Below are 17,154 nucleotides of genomic sequence, written 5' to 3'. Positions count from 1 at the left end.
TTTCTCCTCATGCAAAGAAAACATCATCAAGCACATCATGGAAGATGTTTTCTACCCAGTTTTGCAAGAAGTCGTGCTTTAAATATCTTGTAAGCCTATTGACAAAATAAACAGTCCTGCTAATTCCCCAGAGATACTTGCCCTTATGTTGGAGAATTGCTGTTACCTTGACTGAATAACTGCACATGGATTTTGATTGGCCCACATGATTTGTTATGATATTTGAAAGTAACATCTTGAGTGAACATTATCTTGCCTTTGACAAGGACATGAGAAATCATTGGTTCTGTATACATCATCATCATCATCATCAAATTCCTGCCAAGTACCCTCAAGGGGTGTACAGGATATGATAGTACTACATGACAAATTTATATCATTACTAATTTCCTATCTACAATTTTCCTCCAAATCAGTCTGTTACTTGTCAAGACTCCAACATTATCAGATCTTATATTTCTGTCGTCTAAGGCACTTTGTACCGTATAAATCCACCTATATCTTGGTGTTCCTCTGGGTCGTTTTTCTGCTAATCTGGAAGAGAACACTTGTTTTGCTAATCTTTCTTCACCCATTCTGTTTAAGTGACCATACCACCTAAGATTAGCTCTGCTAATGCATTCTAGGATGCTCACAATGTCAAGTTCTTTCCTAATATACTCATATTTAATATGATATTGCCATTGATGCCATCTGTTCACGCCTATAATCTTTCTCAGGACTCTCATATCTGCGGTCTCTAGTCTTTGGTCAAGTGTTTTACTTCTGACCCAGCTCTCTGATCCATAAGTTAAAACTGTTTGAACACTGTCTTGTATACAGCTAATTAAGTGTTCCGACTAATTTCTCTCTTATTCCATATGAATTTATTCAATTGACTTCCCACCATACCAGCTTTGTTGATTCTGTTGTCTATTTCCATATATTTAATTTACCATCTTCACTAAAAATCGTGCTTAAGTAGCTGAAATGTTTTACTTATTCCACAGGTTCTCCATTCACAACACAATTGACATTTTCAATGATTCTGCCTATTTTCATTGTCTTTGTATTTTTATTGCTGACCTTCATACCATTTCTATTACAACAGTTATTCTATTTAGTCAGAGAATCTTGCAGACTTGTAGCAGATTTATTTAGAAGTATAACATCGTCTGCATAAAGCAAAGAGCTGACATTAACATCTCCAATTTTGATATCATGTTTAACACCACTTTCCTTCATAATATGATCCATATAGATAATGAATAACAGAGGGGATAATGTACATCCTTGTCTCACACCAGATTTAACATCTTCCTGTACTCCCTTCAATTCTAACTGCTGACTTACAACTCAAATAAAGACTAAGTATTGCTTGATATAATGCCCCATTGACACCATATAACTGTAGCATATTGAATAGCTTCTCTCTTGGCACCTTTCCAAATCAACAAAACTTAAATACAGATCTTTGTTATATTCCCATGATTTCTCCACTATTTGTCGTAAAGTGAAGATCTGATCCTGACAGCCTCTATTTGACCTGAATCCAGCTTGTTCTTCACCAAGCTTTTCTTCCACAATTCTTCTCAACCGTTTCTCAAGTATACTTGCATAAATCTTGCCAGGAACACTCAGTAGGGAAATACCTCTGTAATTCTCACATTCAGTTTTATTTCCCTTTTTATATATGGGTACTATGAGCGCTCTACTCCAATCATCGGGAATTTGTCCACTATCTAGGCTTTCTAAACTATGCAGTGCAGCCACTGTAAGACTCTTATACCACCATACTTCAGCATTTCTGGTCGAATATCATCTATTCCTGCTGTCTTTCCACATTTCAAGCCTTTGATGGCTTTTTCTACTTCAATTATGGATATGTTTTCCTGACTGCATGCCTGGTCAGTGTTTTTTATCACTGTGCTGTCATCACTGCTTGTTTCATTTAGCAAATTTTCAAAGTAATTACTCCATACCTCAAGGATATCTTTTTCTCCCATTTTCATGTCACCTTTTTCATCTCTAACTCCTTTTACAGCACTCTTTCCTCCATTCCTAAGCTTCTTCAACAACCTCCAGAATATTTTGCCACCTTGATATTTATTTTCTATGTTCTTGCCAAAGTCCTCCCATGACTTTTGTTTAGCTAGTTTTACACACTGGTTAGCTTTCTTACATTTGTCTCTGTATTCTCTAAGAGCACAAGCTGACTTATTTGCCAGGAACTTTTGATATGCTTTGTTCTTTTCCTTCACTGCCTCTTTAACTTCCTGTGTCCACCATGGAGTTCTAATTTTTCTATCCTTGCAGACAACTTCACCACATGCCTCTCTAGCTGAATCAATCAGGGTTTTCTTCAGTGTTTGCCACTGAATCTCCAAGGTTTGGTTCCTGTTCTCAAACTCTTTCATTTTCCCTTCAATATTCTTTATGTATTTTAGTCTACAGTTCACATCTGAGAGCTGCTCAACTTTTATTCGCTTTAAAACTTTCTTACATGTTATTCTTTTGAATATGAAATTCAATTTTATCCTGCTCAATACTAAATAGTGATCACTTCCAATTTCAAATCCTCTGTACACTCTGGTGTCCTACACCAGGGAGAAATCATCACTATCAACAATAACATAGTCAATGAGACTTTTCTTATTCCTTGCCTCTTCTCTCCATGTGAATTTGTGCACATTTTTATGTTGGAACATGGTGTTAGTAATAACCAGTCCATGTCCTAAACAGAAATCCAACAGGTATTTTCTATTATTATTAGCTTTGCTCTTTTCTTCAAATTTTCCCTAAACATTTTTTGTATGTCTGACAGTCACTTCCTACTCTGCTATTTAGATCCCCAACAAGGACCAACTTTTCCTTTTTCATCGTGTCAATAGCTTTCTCTAGAACCTCAAAAAATTCTTCCACTTCTATTTTAGTAGAACCTTCTGTGGGACCATAGGCACAAATAAGTCTCATTGTCCAGTTACCCATTTTGATATTTGCCCATATCACTCTACTAGACACTGCCTGCCATTCAAGAAGATTAGTCTCATATTTTGTGTTGAATACTATGGCTACTCCTTCCTTTCCTTGATTGTCATTGCCTGAATATAACATTTTGTATTTATTGCTCATAAAGATCTCACCAGTGTTTATCTTTTTTGTTTCAGTCATCCCTATTATGTCGATCTTGTACTCATCTAATTCCTCCGCTAGCTCCATTTCTTTGCCATTTAGGCTTCTTATGTTGATAGTACCGATCTTTAACAATGGTGATGTTGGGTTAGGGTGTGTTTTCAGATTTGTTCTGTATACACTGTTGTAAAAGCACTGATAAAATACCAATCAACAATGATCATCTGGTAAAATTAGTTGAACCCACTGGAAATTGTATGGATAAAGCTGATTTTCATGTAGCACCTGACAAACAACTGCTTGGAAGGCACCCTCTTCTGCTGCAATCCTCTGTGTGTTGGTGAATGGATTCCATGTCACTAGATGCAGTATGTTTTTCTGAGTTTCCATTACTTCATGAGAGAAATGTAGAAACTGCCATGCTCACAAAGCCTGTAATAATGTTCAAGAGTATGGAATCTAATAACCAGGGAAAGCTTCTTGATATAGCCAATATGCTTTATGTGCATTCCCATTGGCACACCCATAATATAAGCATATATCTGCAGTGAGTATGAACTTGCCTTCCATTGCAAAACACCAACCTATGAATTAGAAATACTGAAACAAATAGCTCCTACCACTTATTCAAGACAAACCTATTCCACTATTGCATGTAATTCTGTTGTTTACAGTTGCATAATTTATCAAGTTGTATCTGTCTGCTTTGCATGCTATTGACATTCGTATTGATACTTCAATATAATATAGGCTGTCTCAGAAACATGAGGCTTGTGAGCCCATGTTTATTGTCATCTTTTCATTAGTTTTATAGAATGTCTTTAAAATTTGACAGGAGTATGAATCACATTGGATATTTATTTCCAATAAATATCCAGTGTGATTAAGCTGAGAGGGGAAAAAATAGTTAATCATTATTTTAATAGCACAACTAGTTTTGTCCTACTCTTGAAGAGCTTCCATATATGTGTATATTGAAGTCATTCTTTCATTAAATATACAAGTAAATGCTATGGTTTTTATGCTTGTTTGCCTTGCTGGCTTTTTGTCTTGTTGGTGCATATTGTGAAGAGTGGAGCAAGGTGTGTGGGAGGAAGTACAAGAGGAAATTGGCAACAAACTAAGGAATGGTTTGTGCAGTGGGATGAAGCTGCTCCCAGTTGTGTGCACCAGGAAGTTCCTATTTTAGGAAGGAGGAAGATGATGATGTGTTAGAGAGACAATGTACAAGAGAGCACTCTCTTTCTTAATAGCTGATATGACTGCCATCTTAAAAGGGCTTAGATTTTTTGGGTAACAATTCTACTGGCAAAAACAAGTTTGAGAAAATTTGATTGAAGTTTATAATCTGTTAAGAAATTGAATTACCAGATTTTTGACATTTCCCCCAGAAGTTGCTTGTTAGAGGACAGTTTTAAATTAATAAAGGATCAGTATATGCTACATTTAAGGAAATATTATTTTAGCAATAGGACAGATAGTCATTGGAATAAATTTCTGGAATTTAAGGTTGATATCCTAAATAATTCAAGACAACTGTTTGGAGGTATTAACGCCTTTGCGAACTCATTTAGTTCACCCTTGCTCATTGGGTCTCTGAAGTTTGTAAGTCACAGAATCTAAGTACTTTCTTTATTACTTGTATGATGTGACCAAGAGCATTTCACTCTTGAGAATTCTGTATTTTAATACTGATTGTGTATATTGATTAGTACGATTTCAAAAATAAATTGAAATATTTATCTGAGAAAGATTTTAATGTTTATACAAGCAATACAAAATAAAGTAGAAATGGTTCAAGCCTAAAGTCCTAGTAAGAATGCCTTCTGTGGATGCTAGTAAGAGGCCTAGGAATTAGTTTCCCATTTTCTTGAGTTTTTCAACATATTTATTAAGCTTCAGTTGATTTTTAAGAGCAGCTGCAAATTCTAAAAACGTCATACTTACACTTCCTGTGATGTTTTCTCCATTTGATTCTGGCGTGGCAAAGGTGTGATCTGTTAGATTTCACTGTATAATAATTGTGGCAGATGTATTACTTATGTTCTTCCAGTTGTATGTAGCCAGTCTTCCCAGCTAACCCATAATAGACTTAATTGTGTGAGTGAGGAACTTATATAATATTTCTAAAACTGATAGAGCAAGGAGTTGGTCTTTTTCAAAAGCCAGTTTCAAATGGAGTTGAAAGCAGCACAGAGGTTCTATATCCTTAAAGTTCTGGCTATTTTCTTTTATTTTTATTTATTTTTTCCACACATGAATTCCAGATATAGAGAATAGTTGAAAGCATTATTATAATCTCTATGTAGTGGTGTGTGTGTGTGTGTGTGTAGAGGGGAGATTAAGCATTTTGTTAATTCTGAGTTGTATCCATTTTTGTTAATTCTGAGTTGTGTCCATTAGATTAAAAGGTGTGGTATATATGGTTATGTTCATCTGCGAGCGATATATCTACAGGAAAACCTCTCAACACAATTATTCAATTAATGCACTGTAAGTGAAATTGTGTTAAGCAAATAAAATAAACAATAGGAATATTTATAATTCATCCATCAGTTAGTGTAAATTTGGAAAACAAAATTACAGTATAAGCTATATTAGAGGATAAAATTATCAAAGTTAATAAAAATCAATTGCTTAAATTTTTATTTAATGTCTAAACATTTGAGCTACTTTTTCACAAAAAAATTAAGTAAGGATGTTTGAATAGTGCTCGACATTTTCATCTTGTCATGCAATTTGCAATAGTGGCGAACTTCAAAGCTTCATTCCATATCAGGATCAGCATCAAACAAAATTTCCTTAGCACAATCAATGGAACTGAAAACTAGCTCAAGTTCTTTTGTAGTTAGCAGCTTCTTAGTCGTAACATTCTCTTCTTGTTTGCACTCATTATCTTCTTATCATATGCACACTGTTCTTCTAGTTGAAGGAGATCATTCTCACTTAAATGTTCTGAATGGGAATCGAGCAAGTTTCTCCCATCTTCATTATCCAGTTCATTAAATCCAAGTTCTTTTCCATTTGTGCTGATTTCTGCAATAATGTTAGATCTTGGATTTTGCGCACGATAAACTAACATGGGCTTGAGTTTAAAGTCGCCTTCTGCATTGCCTCCTAAAACTTATGATGATCTTTAGATACTTTGTATTCTGGTTGAGACACTTCAGTTTTAGCTAGGAAAGTTTTTGTTGGCATACACTTCCAAAAGAGACCAATTTCATCAATGTTGAATATTTGCAGATTGTCATAATCACCTTCCTGAATTATCCTTTGCAATTCTTCAGGAATCTTGGCCACAGAATCTTTATCAGCGCTAGCAGATTCCCCAGTTATTCTTATGTTATGCTGTCCACCTTGATTTTTAAAATAGTCAAACCATCCTAAATCACAGTAAAGCTTTCACATTCCTCTTGAAATTTGGTTTCTTTCAATGAGGTAAAAATATTGAGAGTTTTTGCCTGAATTTCCCTGTACTAAGAGGTATTATTTTTTGGTTATAATTCTCAATCCAGAGTGATAGAAGATGCTTCATCTTGATCATTAAATGGCTTTTATTTTGGGTGATCTGCATGCTTAAAGAAGCAGCTTTTCCTATTCTTTGTTCTTATTTAACATAGTTCAAACTCGCAATGTATCCCAGCTCTCACACAGTCATTGTATTACTAGTGCCCACTTTCATGTCTCTTAATGACTTCCAGCTTTGCTGCTCACTGCAGATTGGCGACAAAACATTTCACGTAATGTAAAATTTCGCATAATGTAAAAAAATTGCATTAACTGATTAACCACTCACTTAAAGCGGGGAATAGTATCCCAGCTCTCACACAGTCATTGTATTACTAGTGCCACTTTCATGTCTCTGAATGACTTCCAGCTTTGCTGCTCACTGCAGATTGGCGACAAAACATTTCACGTAATGTAAAATTTCGTATAATGTAAAAAAATTGCATTAACTGATTAACCACTCACTTAAAGCGGGGAATAGTATCATTTCACTCAGTCATGCTAATTGATTATTGTGCATATCGAATTCGCATTAAGCGAGGTTTTCCTGTAGTTAGCACAGAGATTGTGAATTGGGGAAACTTACGATTTATTGCAGTAACTATAAATATGAGACTTTATCTAGAATATATAGCTGCTTTTAAAAGCAATCTAACTTCATTAACTATCATTGTGATTAATTAATTAAACAGTCATCATCTGCCACAGTGGAAAATAATATTTATTTTACAAATATTTTGTATTGGAAGGTGTGATCAGTGAGAGTAAAGAACACTGGTAAGGAATTTGAACAACAGTACAGTTCATTTGCCCAATTTAAATCCCTCTGTACAAGTAGTTGTGCATTTGTTATCTTAAAACCATTGGGCTGAAATGATAATTAAATTAAATTATTATAATGCAATCTATTTAACATAACTGAGTATATCAATTTCCCAAACTTTTGGGATGGTAAGTCAGTCAGACATGATTTAGTTTTGGTCTATGAAATAGAACTTCAGTGCTTTCTTTGGATACATAGATCTGTGTAAAAGCTTTCTGTGTTCCCCATTGTATCCTATAGTTGGCATTTTCATTTCCATGCTGTGCCAGGCCTGATTTGTGCAGGGTGATGAGCCAGATGTGATCTTGATCTTCATAAATGTGTTTATAGATTGACTTTCTTGTTTGCCTGTAGTGTGAGAGATTGCATTAACATGGAACTTAGTATATTCCACATAGCATTATTGAGAATTTGTCTTTCGGAGATGGTAACAGATTATGAATTTGGTTAACGAGTCTTGAAGGTAGTGATAAGTTGGTATTTTTTATAATCTTTACTACTCATAAAAAAAAATTAAAAAAATGGTTGTGAAGAAACTCCTCAAAATATTGATACTGTAATTCCACCTAACCACCGTATTTAACTACTGAGGCTTCTTACTAGTGGCCATAGAGGGTACTCCTCCTAGAACTTTAGGCATTAAGTATAACCAGTTTCTATTATTTTGTGTTGGTTGTGTGCATTTTGCAGTTTTTATACTGTACCTCTGAAGATGTGTTAGTGAGAGCAACAAAATACTAGTCATTACATTAAATTGGTAGTTTGTGATAGTAAGTTTGTTATAACCTTTGCTATAGTATAGTGAGAATTAACTGTATTTTTCTGAAAATAATCCTTACAACCATCAATGTAGGTAATTGAACTGCCTTTACTAAATCCTGAATTATTTCAAAGAGTTGGAATTACTCCACCTAAAGGATGCCTGTTATATGGACCACCAGGAACAGGAAAAACTCTTCTTGCACGAGCTGTTGCTAGCCAGATTGAGGCTAATTTTTTAAAGGTAACTTATTATATGAAATAATATAAATGTGCAAAAATAAATAAATAAATGAAGTAGTATGTTCTATCAGTCATCAGATGAGTTGGCCATTAATAAGAATTCCAATAATATGCATTGATTTCTGTTATATCATGCTTCTGTTGTTTGGTTTGTTTTTTGTATAACTGTATATAAAGAACTCTATACAGTATTAATTACGTCTTATACACCGTGATCAGTTTATTAAGGATCTACTTAATAAAGCTGTTGGTCTGGTTGGATGAGCGGTTAACATATCTGTTCTCTAACCAGCAGGCTATGGGTTTGAATCCTACTGTGGACATGAATGCTTGTGCTTGTCTTTATGTGGATGAATTTTATTGCCCAGTGCCGTCACTTATTGGAGCAGTTGAAGTTTCTTGAAAAAGTTCCATATTTGGTCTCTAGAGCAGGGTTTTCAGACTATATAAAAATGCAACAAAAATATAAAATGATATATAAAAAAATTCTTAGCCCACTTTTGGTACTATTGCATTATAGATTTGTAACCTTTCTTCGGTAGGAGCTACATAAAAGTATCACCCTGAACTATCAGGACATGCAACTTGCTTCCACAGAGCTGTTGACCTGTGCAGAGTTGATGCATCAATTTGTTGATCAATGGTACAAATACCTCATATCACAGATGTTCAGCTAGGTTGGAATTCAGATACCGGAAAAGTTATTGAAGTATGGTCGATCAGCTTCATACTTCTGGAATCTCTACTGAACGATCTGTGCCTTGTGACATAAAATCTTATTGTAACTAGCAGTAACCATTAAAAGACGGATAAGATGTGAGTGTAAAAAAATGTCTAGTTTACAACGATGTTCAAGTAGGTGTTGGCACTGAGATGATGCTCCACCAGTAAATGTTGACCAAATGTGTGACATGAAAACATTCCCCACACCATCACACATACCTATATATATTATACTTGACAAGAAATTATATTATAATTGTATATCCAAGCACATATGCATGAAGTAACTTCACAGCTAGTCTATTTGTATGTAGAGACTGTTGACTTCACATCAATTGCCTTAATATCCCATAATGTAAACTACCCAGACTAGTTTTGACCTTTATCAAGGTCTCATCACATCAATACAAAAGTCATATATTTTCCTTATACAGGTATAAAAAAAGACATTACTTTATTATGAAATATTCTGGATGAGAGATAGTTGTGGAAAGTTTTTCTGCTTACAGTTGGAGTTTCTTCCCAAGAATTCCTGATTGCTGGGAATAGAAGTGTTTCCAAAAAAATACAAGATTTTTTATAATTTTTTCTGATCTAAAATTTCTCTTAATGTTTAAGAATAAAATAATTTGGATATACTCTGAGTTCACCATAATCCTAGCCCCTTCAATGTGTGCTATACAAATGCAGCATGAAATCACTATTAATAACTATTTTTGAATAAACACTAATTTCACTTTATTGTAGATACTCATCACAATGAGTAAAATACATGAGGAAATCAAATGTGTTCCAAAACATTGCACTGTAAAGCATCATTAAAAAATGAAACACGTTAACTGCATGAAAAGAGGGTAAAGCAGTGAAGAAGATGTGTAAACACCCTCCACTTAAACAAAGATCAGTTTCCATTTTGTCACAGTGCACAGACACCAGAAGCAGATGATTTTGCAATGGATTTCTATCAGTAATATTGTAAAGAGTGATTTTATTAAAGAAAGTTTATATAAAAGCGGTCTACAGTTACCAGTAAGGATAATAAGTTAATAAGAATTCATGGTATTTGTTCTACAGCAAATGCCTATTCTTTAACTCCCCAACCAGCCATGATCTATAGACGTCCAGCTAAATTTGGATATGATTCTGTAACACCATTGAATAACATGGATAAGAAGTGCAATTTGGTCTCACTATTTCACCCACCTCGGCCAGTAGGAGGTTAAAGAAAGACTGGTGTTCTTCAAGACATGTTTTGAAACAGATGGAATTACAATACTAGTGATGGCACTTCAGTTATGAAAAAATTATCAGCAGTCTTTCAACACTTGAGTTACAGTCATGCTCTTCATCTTGCTGTGATAAATGTTTTATGTCAAAAAGTCAAAAGAAAGTAATAGCAGTGACAGTAGCAAAAGTTACTACTACAATGATGTTATAAATATGATGAAAAAATACAGCAAATTAGATTTTGATAATATGGAATATGCTTTACAGGATGATGTTTTCTCTTTGATATCCAATATAAGTGAAAATTGTTTAAATATTCTCCAACAAGAAATTCTGTTTCCAAAAAAGAAATAATAGAGTGAAAAAATAGTTTCAAGTTGTTTTGGATTGCAAAATATTTGGAATATGTTTAAAAATATGATCAACAGATTTTTTAAGGAAAGCTCTCTTATTTATGGAAGGATGAATATTCTGAAATTACAGAAAATATATTAAATTGTTTAAAACCTGTAAGACTGTAAGCTAGTTAAATGACTAAGCAATCATGGCATACATCTAACAAGTGAAGGAATTTTGGATTGCTCATTAGCTTCCTCATTAGCAATTTGGAAAAACAAAATTCTGTTATGAGTAAGAAGCTTTTGAAAGAAACTAAAACAGAAAAATTTTTAAACTTAGTCTTAGTATCACTTATTAGTTAAATGCTGTTAATGATAATTTTTGTGTTATGGCAAATAAAAGTGAAATTATATGAAATGCAAAATCGATAATGGAATGAATTTTCAAAGAAAAGTGCACTTCACTAGATGTTGGAAACAGAAAATAATACTAACAAAGAGATGGAAAATCTTGGAGAGTTAGAAGTGGATTTCAAAACAGAGATAGCAACAGATAAATTCATTTTGCCAGAAAAACAAAGGTATTTCAATCAAAGTATTTTCTTCATTAAAAAGTGAAATAAATCATTAAAAAAGTGAATGAAATGTAGATCAGACTGTTTGGTTCATTGTACTGAATATAAGATTTATGTTCATGATGGATGGCTGCAGATCTGCCAGACATTACACTAATTAATGTATAGTACTAATGTGCTTGTTGGTTTTGCAACATTTCATGTGTAAGGTTGAGAGAGAGAAATCACATACACAAACAAGCTTACTTTACGAAAAGATGGTCGTTAATCTTTCATTGTGTACTCTTAATAATGCAAAACAAGTATTCTCTTCAAAGGTTTCAGCTTTGCGCTAGCTTCTTGAAATAGCCCCAAGTATACATCATAACCAATTAGAGAAAGATGGTAGATTATACAGAGATTTAACAGATTCTCTGTGTATAGAAACCAAAGCATTTAAACCCCCATCCAGTAACATTACTGGACCATAGCCTTGAAGAGTACACACTGACAGATATTATGTTACTTAGCCTATGGTATAATGAGGAGTCAGTTGAATAAATTTGTATGGAATAAGAGAGAAATTAGCCAAAATGCTAAACTAGAAGTATATAAAAATAGTGCTTAAACCAGTTTTAAGTTATGGATTTGAGAGATGAGTCAGAAATGCAGAATTTGATCAAAGATTGGGGACCACAGATATGAAAGTTTTGAGAAAAATTAGAAGTCTGAACACATGATATCAATGACAGAAACATATTAAAAATGAAGATATTATGTAGGAGCTTCACAGTCTTTTTCAAGAATGTGTGAATATGGCTAATGTAAGGTGATATGGTCACTTACATAGAGTGGAGGAAAGGTTAGCAATGGGTGTTTGATGCCAAGATTGCAGGAAAAGACCAAGATCTAGGTGGGAAAGTCTTAAAACACATCATCATCAAATTCCTGACATGTACCCTCGAGGGATGTACAGGATATGATAGTACTACATGAAAAATTTACATCATTACTAACTTCCTGTCTACAATTTTCCCCCAAATCAGTCTGTTACTTGTCAAGACTCCAACATTATCAGATCTTATATTTCTATCATCTAAGGCACTTTGTACCTTATCAATCCACCTATATCTTGGTCTTCCTCTGGGTCGTTTTCCTGCCAACCTGGCAGAGAACACTTATTTTGTTAATCTTTCCTCGCCCATTCTGTTTAAGTGATCATACCACCTGAGATTAGCTCTGCTAACACATTCCTGGATGCTGACGATGTCAAGCATCCAGGAATGTGTTAGCATTCAGGAAAAATTTCCTAATATCGTTGTTTTTAATATGATATTGCCATTGATGCTATCTGTTTACGCCTCTAATCTTTCTCAGGACTCTCATATCTGCAGTCTCTAGTCTTTTGGTAAAGTGTTTTATTTCTGACCCAGCTCTCAGATCCATAAGTTAAAATTGGTTTGAACACTGTCTTGTATACAGCTAATTTAGTATTCCGACTAATTTCTCTCTTATTCCATATGAATTTATTCAATTGACTGCCTACCATACCAGCTTTGTTGATTCTGTTGTCTATTTCCATATTTAATTTACCATCTTCAATAAAAATCGTGCCTAAGTAGCTGAAATGTTTTACTTGTTCCACAGGTTCCCCATTCACAGCACAGTTGACCTTTTCAACAATTTTACCTATTTTCATTGTTTTTGTCTTTTTAATGCTGACCTTCATACCATATCTATTACAACAGTTATTCAATTTAGTCAGGGAATCCTGCAAACTCGTAGCGGATTTATTTAGAAGTATAACATCGTCCGCATAAAGCAAAGAGCTGACAAAATTGGTGATAACATCTCCAATTTTGATATCATGTTTAATACCACTTTTCTTCATAATGTGATCCATATAGATAATGAATAACAGAGGGGATAATGTACATCCTTGTCTCACACCAGATTTAACATTAAACCATCTTCCTATACTTCCTTCAATTCTAACTGCTGACTTACAACTCAAATAAAGACTAAGTATTGCTTGATATAATCCACCATTGACACCATATAACTGTAGCGTATTGAATAGCTTCTCTCTTGGCACCTTGTCATATGTCTTTTCCAAATCGACAAAACTTAAATACAGATCTTTGTTATATTCCCATGATTTCTCCACTATTTGTCGTAAAGTGAAGATCTGATCCTGACAGCCTGTATTTGACCTGAATCCAGCTTGTTCTTCACCAAGCTTTTCTTCCACAATTCTTCTCAACCGTTTCTCAAGTATACTTGCATATATCTTACCAGGAACACTCAGTAGAGATCTCTGTAATTCAGTTTTATTTCCCTTTCACATTCAGTTTTATTTCCCTTTTTATATATGGGTACTATGAGAGCTCTACTTCAGTTGTCTGGAATTTTCCCTCTCTCCAGACATTCTGAACTATGCAGTGCAGCCACTGTAAGACTTTTATACCGCCATACTTCAGCATTTCTGGTCGAATATCATCTACTCCTGCTGCCTTTCTTTCAAGCCTTTGATGGCTTTTTCTACTTCAAGGATGGATATGTATTCCTGACTGCATGCCTGGTCAGTGTTTTTTTATCACTGTGCTGTCATCACTGCTTGTTTCATGTAGCAAATTTTCAAAGTGATTACTCCATACTTCAAGGATATCTTTTTCTCCCGTTTTCATGTCACCTTTATCATCTCTAACTCCTTTTACAGCACTCTTTCCTCCATTCCTAAGCTTCTTCAACAACCTGCAGATTATTTTTGCCACCTTGATATTTATTTTCTATGTTCTTGCCAAAGTCCTCTCGTGACTTTTGTTTAGCTAGTTTTACACATTGTTTAGCTTTCTTACATTTGTCTCTGTATTCTCTAAGAGCACAAGCTGACTTATTTGCCAGGAACTTTTGATATGCTTTCTTCTTTTCCTTCACTACCTCTTTAACTTCCTGTGTCCACCATGGAGTTCTAATTTTTCTATCCTTGCAGACAACTTCACCACATGCCTCTCTAGCTCAATCAATCAGGGTTTTCTTCAAGGCTTGCCACTGAATCTCTAAGGTTTGGTTCCTGTTCTCAAACTCTTTTATTTTTTCTTCAATAATCTTTGTGTATTTTAGTCTACAGTTCACATCTGAGAGCTGCTCAACTTTTATTCGCTTTATAAAACTTTCTTATATGTCATTCTTTTCAATATGAAATTCAATTTTATCCTGCCCAATACTAAATAGTGATCACTTCCAATTTCAAATCCTGTACACTATGGTGTCTTGCACCAATGAGAAAACATCACTATCAACAATAACATAGTCACTGACACTTTTCTTATTCCTTGCCTCTTCTCTCCATGTGAATTTGTGCACCTTTTTATGTTGGAACATGGTGTTAGTAATAACCAGTCCATGTCCTGAGCAAGAAATCCAACAGATATTTGCCATTATTATTAGCCTTGCTCTTTTCTCCAGATTTTCCCAAAACATTTTTGTATGTCTGACAGTCACTTCCTACTCTGCTATTTAGATCCCCAACAAGGACCAGCTTTTCCTTTTTCATTGTGTCAGTAGCTTTCTCTAGAGCCTCAAAAAATTCTTCCACTTCTACCTTAGTAGAACCTTCTGTGGGGCCGTAGGCACAAATAAGTCTCATTGGCCAGTTCCACATTCTGATATTTGCCCAAATCACTTTACTTGACACTGCCTACTATTCAAGAAGATGAGCCTTGTATTTTGTGTTGAATACAATGGCTATGCCTTCTTTTCCTTGATTGTCATTGCCTGGATATAACATTTTGTGTTTATTGCTCATAAAGATCTCACCAGTTTTTGTCTTTTTTGTTTAAATCACCCCTATTATGTCGATCTGGTACTTATCTAATTCCTCAACTAGCTCCATTTCTTTGTCATTCATGCTTTTTATGTTGATAGTACCGATCTTTATCTCTGGTGATGTTGAGTTGGGGTGTGTTTTCAGATTTGTTCCAGTAGCTGACTTTTCGCTGTTCGTCCTGGTTCCCTGGCAAAAACAACGGGGGCCTTGTTTAACTGGGTGATGCCCCAGCCAGCATGAAATTTTGTCATGTTGTACCATCAATTTGTATTTTGATTTAACCAATAGGAAAACAATTTGGTTGGCTAAATCCCAAATTGCCAGCCCATCCTCGTTCGTTCAGTATCCAGGTAGATACCCAACAGGGTGCACCACGAGAAGGTGAGGATTGGACATTAGGTCAGAAGCCCTGGTCAGTTCTCCCCATGCCTTTAAAGGCTCTGTGGAGGACTCCTCTCAGTTTTACAGCTTTGACCCTTAAGTACCCCTTAGTGCTTAAGCACCCAATAATGCTCAAGAAGTTGAGCATTATTTAAATAATGTTTTTTTGTTTCACGTATTTGATTTAGTAATAAACACCTTGCGTGCTTTTTGATAAATCTTCCACGAAGAATGTGACTGGATTATTTTTTTTTTAATTTTAACAAAATTAGGAATAATATAAGCAGTGCGACAACACTTAAGAACATAAGTCTATTATGCAGATTCATATTCTTCAAACGTAGCTTGCCATATCTTACAGGTTTCCAATTTCATCCCAACCTGAACCGATCAGACTGCATGCTAATATCCACGTTTTGGGAAGTGATTACTATTAATTGTGCATAATTTTTTTTTTCTAATTTTCTTAAATTAATTTTTATCTATTCAACTTTTTACAATTGTTCCTTCGAACTTGAATAGTGTAATATCATATACTTCAGCTGCGATACAAGACACAAGCTAATATATGTATGATTTATTGGCTCTCCTACTTACTACTGTGTAGTAAGTAGGAGAGCCAATAAATAATTCGAGAACTCGAATAGTGTAATATCATATACTTCAGCTGCGATACAAGACACAAGCTAATATATGTATGATTTATTGGCTCTCCTGCTTACTTACTACCTTGCAAAACATCTCTCTTGTCATCTTTGGAATCTCGCTCACCAACTGTTATATTGATAAAAAGTAAAAGATCTACATCTGTTTAATAATGGGATTATGGTTTCTTTTGATGTAGTCCCCCGTTCACCAATATACCACTACAAGAGACTCTTCAGTTTTTACAATCTGATTTCCCAGACATTGCTAACCTATATAAATTCACTATCCATGGAGGCTATTTTACATGGCATAAAAAGTTGTTCAAACAAATAGAAGGAACAGCGATGGACAGTCCTATCTCACCAGCCTTAGACAATTATTTTATGGAGCACCTAGAAAACGAACTCTGATACTATATTCCCTCAACTTCATATATGGTTTTGTTGATGATATATCTGCAGTTTGGTCCCACACTGAATCAGAATTACTTCAGTTCCTAGAGAAAATAAATTCTTTGTACTTCTGTATCAAGCTTACTATTGAACATGAATTCAATAACCGACTACCCTTTTTGAACACCTCATTTCTATGAATTAATAATTTGTAATCTCACATGTTATGTTGAATTTTCAGTTTATAGGAAGCTAATCTTCTGGCAGATATATTCACTCATCCTTCCACCATCATTCATTGCAGAAAATGGTATTATCTGGTACATAGAGAGCTCATATGATCTACTCTTCTGATCCCTTTTGTTAGGAAATGAATAAAATTAAAAGCAATCTGATATGTAATGGATACTACAAAACTATCATTCAAAAAATTATTGATAATTATCATCCTTCTAGTAGACTACAATCTGATGTGAAAAGAATATCAAAGGAACCACAGAACAAATAGCAGTATTATTCATAATTCAATCTACATGCTTCCTTCAAACCAGCTTGGAAACTATCATCTCCGAAGGATACATTACCACCTCTTTCCTTACCAGGTGTCTATCAAGTACCC

The 17,154-nt window shown here is 34.5% G+C and overlaps 1 protein-coding gene across 1 annotated transcript in view; it reads left to right on the top strand.

Annotated features, from left to right (window-relative positions):
- Positions 1-17,154, top strand: part of LOC150102425 (26S proteasome regulatory subunit 10B-like) — a 105,092-nt gene that overhangs the window by 38,031 nt on the left and 49,907 nt on the right. The window contains exon 6 of the mRNA XM_090399587.1: positions 8,295-8,444. Coding sequence (XP_090255713.1) covers positions 8,295-8,444 — 150 coding nt within the window. The remainder of the gene's footprint in view (positions 1-8,294; positions 8,445-17,154) is intronic.

This window comes from Typopeltis vanoorti, chromosome 10 (genome assembly GCF_054136105.1).
Source record: "Typopeltis vanoorti isolate ZY-2024b chromosome 10, IOZ_Tvanoo_1.0, whole genome shotgun sequence".
NCBI classification, from domain to species: Eukaryota; Metazoa; Arthropoda; class Arachnida; order Uropygi; family Thelyphonidae; genus Typopeltis; species Typopeltis vanoorti.
Note: the sequence above shows the minus strand (reverse complement) of the source record. Positions and strands in the feature narration are given on the sequence as shown.